General features: G+C 70.3%; 2 protein-coding genes across 2 annotated transcripts in view; both read left to right on the forward strand.

The window, feature by feature from the left end:
* Positions 1–2,582: 2,582 nt before the first annotated feature.
* On the forward strand, positions 2,583–4,203 carry CHLNCDRAFT_136744 (hypothetical protein; the record flags this gene model as incomplete). The annotated part of the gene is made up of 4 exons (XM_005845510.1): positions 2,583–2,721; positions 2,947–3,083; positions 3,561–3,695; positions 4,105–4,203. The coding sequence occupies 4 exons, from the start codon at positions 2,583–2,585 to the stop codon at positions 4,201–4,203; spliced, it is 510 nt and encodes a 169-aa protein (XP_005845572.1).
* Positions 4,204–5,122: 919 nt separating this feature from the next.
* The window catches only part of CHLNCDRAFT_136745 (hypothetical protein), a gene marked incomplete at both ends in the record, with an annotated part of 3,842 nt that continues 1,971 nt past the window's right edge, over positions 5,123–6,993 (forward strand). Inside the window, 5 exons of the mRNA XM_005845511.1 lie at positions 5,123–5,557; positions 5,720–5,863; positions 6,144–6,210; positions 6,507–6,577; positions 6,794–6,944. Coding sequence (XP_005845573.1) covers positions 5,123–5,557; positions 5,720–5,863; positions 6,144–6,210; positions 6,507–6,577; positions 6,794–6,944 — 868 coding nt within the window. The remainder of the gene's footprint in view (positions 5,558–5,719; positions 5,864–6,143; positions 6,211–6,506; positions 6,578–6,793; positions 6,945–6,993) is intronic.

Genomic DNA, 6,993 nt, shown 5'->3' on the forward strand with positions numbered 1-6,993 from the left:
AGCCCCCCTCCCCCCCCCCCACACACACACACAAGCGCTTTGCCCTGCAGGGCGCCCCAGCACCCCGTCGCCGCGCCGCTCGCCGCGGCCGCTGCCCAGCCCAAGAGCCCGCGCCTCACCCTGTGCAGGGAGTGTGAAGCCGAGGCGATGCGCTGGAACTCGCCGTCCGCCGACAGCGGCATCCCGCCGCGGGGTGGGGAGAAGGCCGCCGGGGCGGCGGCAGGCGGCGAGGTGGGGCTCAGCGACTCAAAGGCCACCTGCAGGAGCCGCTCCTCCAGCTCCGCGTTCTCTGCCAGCGCGGCCGCCAGCTGGGCGCGCGCCTGCAGAGGAGCGGCGGAGCGGGGCGGAGCGGCGGGGTCGGGCGGGGCCGGGCGGGATCAGCCGGCAGCGGACCCGCGGGGCAGCCAGCAGGGGACAGCGGTGCAGGGGCAGGAGCACTGCAGGCAGGCACAGGGGCACGAGCAGGGGCCGGTGGCAGGGGCAGGAGCAGTGCAGGCAGGTGCAGGTGCAGGAGCAGCGCACGGCGGCAGGCAGCTGCGGCTCGCCTCCTCCAGCTCAACCCGAAGCCGGAGCTCCCCGTTGCCGCCGGCCGGCTGCTCGCCGGGCTCGCTGCCGCCCTCCTGCTCCTGCTGCCGCTCCTGGCGCTGCCGCCGGCCCTCGGCGCCCGCCTCGCCCTGCCGCGCGGCCGCCTCGTCAGCGGCCTCCGCCTGCCGCTGCGCCGCTGCCGCGGCCGCCTGCTCCATGGCGCCAGCCAGGCCCCGCAGCTGCTGCAGCGCCTCCTCGTTCTGCCGCACCAGGCGCTCGTTCTCTGCCGCCGCTGCCAGGGTGTCCTGTGCGGCCTGCCGGGCGGGCAGGGCGGTGTGAGGTGTGCACAGGCAAGGCACACGCCCCCAGGTTCTGCAAAAGGCGCCGGCGCGGCCCAGCCGTGGCCCAGCCCAGATGCAGGCGGACGCACACGCGTGGTGCCGCCACGGAGCAGCCCGCCGCAGCAGAACACGGGCAGCCCAGGCCAGGCCAGGCCAGGCCAGGCCAGGCCAGGCCAGCCCAGCCCAAAAACAGGCCCGAACAGAACAGAACAGCCTCCCCAGCCCAGCCCAGCGACCGCGCACCCGCGCCACCGAGCTGCGCAGCTGCTCCCTCAGCGCCGCCACCTCCTCCTCCAGCTGCCCGCCGCCCTCGGGCTCCAGGGCCAGTACGGTGAACTCCCGCTGCGTGCCGCCCTCCTGCGCCTCTGCAGGTGGACACAGGCGGGGCCAAGGTAGGGGCGCAGCAGCGGGAAGGGCTGGACCGGCCGTTGCAGCAGGACAGAGAGTGTGCGTGCATGCGAGGGTGGCGAGGAGGCAGGGCGGGACAGATGAGGCACCTCCCGGCCAGACGAGGCACCTCCAAAGCCGCCGTGGGCAGGCAGGCAGGCTGTAACCCGGGTGGTGCTCAACGTTTCAGCAACAGACCTTGGAGGCGGCGCTCTGCCTGCCGCGCTGCCGCCTGCGCCTCGCCCAGCCGCTGCCGCGTGTCGGCGAGCTCCGCCGCCAGCCGGGCGCACTCCTCCTCTGTGGCCGGCTCAGCCTCGCTGAAGCCCTTGCTCTGCAGGCAATTGGCAGGCATGCAGCACAGTCATGATCATTGCATAGGCCAAAGCATCCCCGCAGCAGCAAAAGGTCAGGAGAGGGTGGCCTGCCACAGGAGCAGGCGCGAACAAGCGGGGCGCTAGCCGGGCGGGCGGGGCGAGCGCCGCCACGCGCCTTGGAGAGGCAGCGGCGGCTCCTGGCGGCCCTGTCGTGGCCGCTGAGCATCTGCAAAGGGGCAGGCAGGCAGGCAGGATCACAGGCAGGAAGTCCTAACACACGTATGTACCTGCCCCTTGCTCCAAGGACTGCCACGCCTCCCCAGGCCACCACAACATGCAGGGTGCGCCCTTAACAGCCACAGGGGGCCTCCCCAACTTGCCCTTGCTCACCTGGGCCAGCACCTTCCACCCCAGGACTGCCCCCACGAGGAAACGGATGTCCATGAAGAAGCTAAGCACGCCGAACGCGGCGGAGTCCATTGGCCTGGGCGCCCAGCTGACGCGGAAGACAGGCAGGCGGTCCATGGCGGCGGCGGCGGCGCCCGCTGGCGCCGGCTGGCAGGTGCTTCCAAGCGAACCGCCTCAGGATCGCCTGCAGGCGGGCACGACGTTCGGGGATGGATAGGCGGATCGCAGGACAGGCAGAGCGACTTGAAACCCCAGAAACAAAGCGCGCAACCACGACTGCAAAGACACCGCTTGTTGGCCTTGTGGCCCGCATCATAGCTGTTTGTGGATTGCCCTGGATGAATCGGAACGCCTGTGGTGGCCTGCAGAGCTGCCTGGGGGCCACTACCCACCCGACTGCCGCTTGAACTAGGGGGCCTTGCGGGGGCTGGGGAGGCCGGCGATGAAGCCCCGGCTTCGATCGGATGGGCCGCCGACACCAACGCCGGCTCCCCGCGGGAGGGCTGGCAATGCAAAGGGCCGCGGCATGTGGACCCGGGGGGAGTGTCGCTCATGTATGCACGAGCCACAGCTGCGCCCGGCTGCTGCTGGTTTTACCCTCGTCAACATGCAGGCCCTCTGTACCCTGAGCAGCCGGCCGCTCGCGGCCCGCATCGCGGCACCCCGCCCCGCGCAGCAGCTCCGTGCAGCCAGCAGCAGCAGCAGCAGCATTAGCCGCAGGCAACTGCAGGTTAACGCAGTGGCAGGTGAGGGGCGGCAATGCGTGTGGGCGCCATGCAAGTGCCGGGGCAGGGGCAGGGGCACCAGCCGCGCGCCCCCTGCGCCCGCTCAAACCGCCTGATGTCGTCCGAAAAACCGCATGGCCGCGGCCTAGGGCGGCCGGGTGGCCGCCTGAAAACCTCGGCGCTGGCCGGGCCGCCGCCGCCGCTGCTTGCCCTACCAACAGCCGCTGCGCCGCCCAACCCCTGCAGCCCCCGAGTCGCCCGCAGCAGCCAGCAAGCCGGAGCCCAGCTACAGCGGCGAGGTGGACTCGTACGCAGTGGTGGAGATTGGCGGGCACCAGCTGATTGTGGAGGAGGGGCGGTGGTACACAGTCAACCGGCTGGAGGTGCGCCGCCGCGCCTCTGCCCGCGTGCTGCGATGTTTTCGGCTGCTGCTTCTTTTGCGCTGCTGCGGCTGCACCTTTCAGCAGCCCTGGGAGGTGGCCGGCGGGCTGGCTGGCTGGGCAAAGCAGTTGGCCGGCCTGGTTGGCAGCACAGCCGACGGAGCGGCTGCAAACCTCGGGCCTCAGGCCCGGGCACCCAGCCAGGCGCTCCGCATGGCAGCCGGCTAGCAAGCGATTGAAGTGCAGCCAAGAGAAGCAGCGTGTGGCGGCTGTGCGCAGGGCAGCGGCGTGCGGCACCAGCAGAAGCAGCCTGGGCTGCGCGCTCTGGCCGGACTCAGCAGCCGCCAGGCGACCCCGGCATCCCACCACTGCCTGCTGCGCCTGCCCGCCGGGGCCCCATGCCCCGCACCCCATCCCCGCCTGCTCTCATGCGCGCGCCCGCCCCTCCCCGCCCCTCTCCCCGTCGCCCCGTGCGCGCAGGCCGAGCCGGGCAGCAAGATCCAGCTGGGTCGCGTGCTGGCGCACAAGGCGGGCGGCAAGTTTGCGGTGGGGCAGCCGTATGTGGAGGGTGTGAAGGTGGAGGCTGAGGTGCTGGAGGAGCTCAAGGGGCCCAAGGTGGGTGGGGGGAGGGCACACGGATTGGATGGGATGCAGGGGATACGGGGGTTGTTGATTATGCAAGTTGCGGTTGGGGGACGCGGTGCATTAGGGAGGCAGCAAGGGCGGAGAACCTGTATTTGGCTAGCCCTGCGCTTCAGAGTGGTTGTTTATTGGTGCGGCCGGTGGGCGGCAGGGCTGGGGTGTGGTCCCGCGCCGCATCTGCCCGCCTGCTGACCCTAGGCGCGTCGCCGCCGCCGCACTGCCGCCGCCCGCCGACTGCTGCCGCTGCTTTTGACGGCCAAGCCTTGCCACAGGCACCCAAATCGGTCTTCTGAGACGCAAAACGCGACAATACAAGGTTTTTTTTGCCTTTCTCGCTAATTGTTTTGCCATAACCACCCCCACGCTTCCCCGTACCCTGCAGGTCATCGTGTTTCGCATGAAGGCCAAGAAACATTTTCGCCGCCTGAACGGACACCGCCAGCCGCTGTCCAAGATCCTGATCACTTCCATCTCCGCATGAGGGCCGCCACACCCCATGAGGGCAGGCCGCGCATGAGCAGCCGCCGCCCCCGCCCGGCCCAGCTGCCGCTCGGCCAGGCCGGCATAGGCGCTCCGCCCGCGCGAAGCGTGCCTCGACGAGGAGGCAGCCCCGCCTCGCGCGCCGCGCCGCGCCAGTCGCGCCGCGGAACTTCCCACCAGCAGCACCCTCCGCCACCGCAGTGCCCCCTTCTCAGTTTCCGCGCGCACGCGTCATGCCTGCGTGCGCGCAGCCCTGCGCCCCCCTTCCTTTCCCCCCTTGTGTTTGTGTTCCTAGGCCCCATCCCTTCCTTTCGCTTCCCCTTGCTCTCGGCGGCGGCGAGCTGCGCCGCCGGAGCTTCTACCCCTCCGTGCCTGTGGCGGCCTGTGCCGGCCCAGCGCGCAGCAGCTCAGCCCTGGCCTGCATGTGTAATAGCAGCAGGCGCCTGAGATTTGGGTTGGTGGGGCCAGACACTCTAGCTTTCACAATAGGCGGCTGGGACACGGGCATGCTACGGTGGTGGCGTGCGGCGGGGGCGGCGGCTGCTGGCATGGCGATGCCACAAACCGGTTGAACAGCCTCTCTTCCTGATCTCAGGGTATGGAATCTGGGGCAGCTGGTGCATGGCGCTCTGCGGTGCCCTGGTGCTCGATGCGGCAGCTTGCAAGCTTGCTGCGCAGCTGCGGCTGCAAGTGCAGCTCTGCCTCCGACCCTGCTATCAGGCAGCGCCACCCTTAACTGCGCTGCTCCAATTTTAAGGGTTGCTAGGACAGGTCTACACACTGCCGTTGTGCCATTTTGCTCCAAACCTGTTGTGGACGGTTCATGAGTGGTGGAAAGTCAAGACAGCTGGGGTGGAAAGGGGAGGTAGCTGGCCAAGCGTGTGGGAGCAGTCCAAGCAACCTCGGAGCCCATTGCAGCCATGGCTCGCTCCAGGCACCCCTCCCAGGCCATGGCACTCGCTCTGGCGCTTGCAGCCGCCTGCCTGCTGCTTCCAGCGAGTGCCCAGGGCCGGGTCTTGGCCCAGGAGCAGCCCAACCCCTTCCTGGCCGCGCCCACTGCCGCCAATGGCAGCCCAGCGGGGCCCGCGGCCGCCACCGCTGCGGCTCCCCCTCCGCTGTCCGAGGTCGTCGCCACCCCTTTCCCGCCCGCCCTGCCTGCACCCGCGCCCGAGGCTCCCGCAGCACCCGCCCCGGACTCGGAGCCCACCGCCGAGGCACCCGCACCGGCCGGCCGCGCTGTGGACCCCTGCGCCTGCACCGCCACCGGGCTCAGCGGCGGCGTCAACACCACCCGTGTCGGCTGCGGCCAGTGGGACATCGTCAGCGGCTCCGCCGCCTTCACCTGCTTCGTGGCGGTGCGCCGCGGGACCTCTGCTCGCTCAGCAGTGCCAGCGATGCGCGGATGCTTTGGCAGGAACTGGCCCTCTTTTGCCAGGGCTCGCACCACCCAACGCTGCAAGGTCCCACCTGCGCCGCCACCTTTGCCGCTTTGCCCGACTCGCGTGCCCCGCCTGCAGGACCCCCCGCGATGCACGCCAGCGGGAGGCGCCCCGCTGGCTCCATCCACCAAATTCTCCGGCGCCGCCACCAGGGTGTGCTCCGCCCAGGAGGCCGCGCCCTACCTGCCCACCGTCTCCCGCCTGATTGTGGGCACCCCGCAGGTTGGGGCGGGCCTCGAGGCCGCAGGCTGCAGCTCTGTTTGCAGCTCTGCTTGCAGCTCACTAGCCAGCTGCATCGGCGGCCTGCTGGACGCTGCCATTCCTGTGGAGCGCGCTGCGTGGAGCAGGCATGGCATGGGGAAGCCGCAGCCAGAGCAGCGGCAGGCGGCTCCACCCATTCTGCACCGCGCCGCACCTCACCGACACGCCGCCAGAATTCGCCACCACCCTGTCACTTGCACCGCCAATAGCGTGCCTATGCCTGCCCCTTTCTGCCTCGCAGCTTGTCAGCTTTGCCAGCGCCCTGCGCCAGGCCAACCTGTCCTCCGTCCCAGGCCAGCAAGTGACGAGTGAGGCCGCCGCCCGCCCCTCACCCCGTTGTCTGTGCTGCTGCGGGGGCCAGCCGCCGCGGCAACAGCAGCGGGGCATGCGCAGGCAGCGCCAGCAAGACTCTGCACCTCTGGGCCGCAGCTGCACATCACGCCTTGTGTGTTCTCCTCCTGAGTTCAACCCAGGGGCTGGACACACGTACACGTACAACAGCTGCTGATCTGGCTGTCGGCGTGCATGCGTGCCCGCTGGGCTCCCCAGCCACGTTTGGCCTTCATGCTGCGCCTCCCCGCCGCACCTGCCTGCCTGCCTGCAGTCTTTGCACCATCCAACCAGGCCTTCAACACAGCTGTGTACTCAGGCAGGGTCAGCCGCCAGCAGCTTCAGGTGGGATAGCCTTGGCTGCCAGTGAGTCTGTCTGCCTGCTGGCCTTACACACCTGCTGCTGCTTCACTGCCGTGGCACGCCGACAGCGACACGTGCCGCTGTGCTGCCGGCTGCCGGCTGCCGGCACACGGCCATCGCTCGCCGCCCCCCTGTTCTCGCTGTGCTGCCAGGCCGCGACCCTCCGCTGCCGCGCCATGCGCGCCCTGCCGTGCGCAGGACCCAACCTTTCTGCGGCAGCTGGTGCTGGCCGCCATCGTGCCGCAGCGCCTGACCGCCTCTGACCTGGTGGCAGCGGGCACAGCGCGTGCCGCCGGCGGCCAGCAGCTGCCCGTCACCTCTCAGTTGGCAGGCAAGCTGAGGCGCTCTGGTCTGGCGGCGGTGTGGTGGTGGCGGTGGTGGCGGCGGGGGTTGTGTCC

This window comes from Chlorella variabilis, assembly GCF_000147415.1.
Source record: "Chlorella variabilis unplaced genomic scaffold CHLNCscaffold_17, whole genome shotgun sequence".
Lineage (NCBI taxonomy): Eukaryota > Viridiplantae > Chlorophyta > Trebouxiophyceae > Chlorellales > Chlorellaceae > Chlorella > Chlorella variabilis.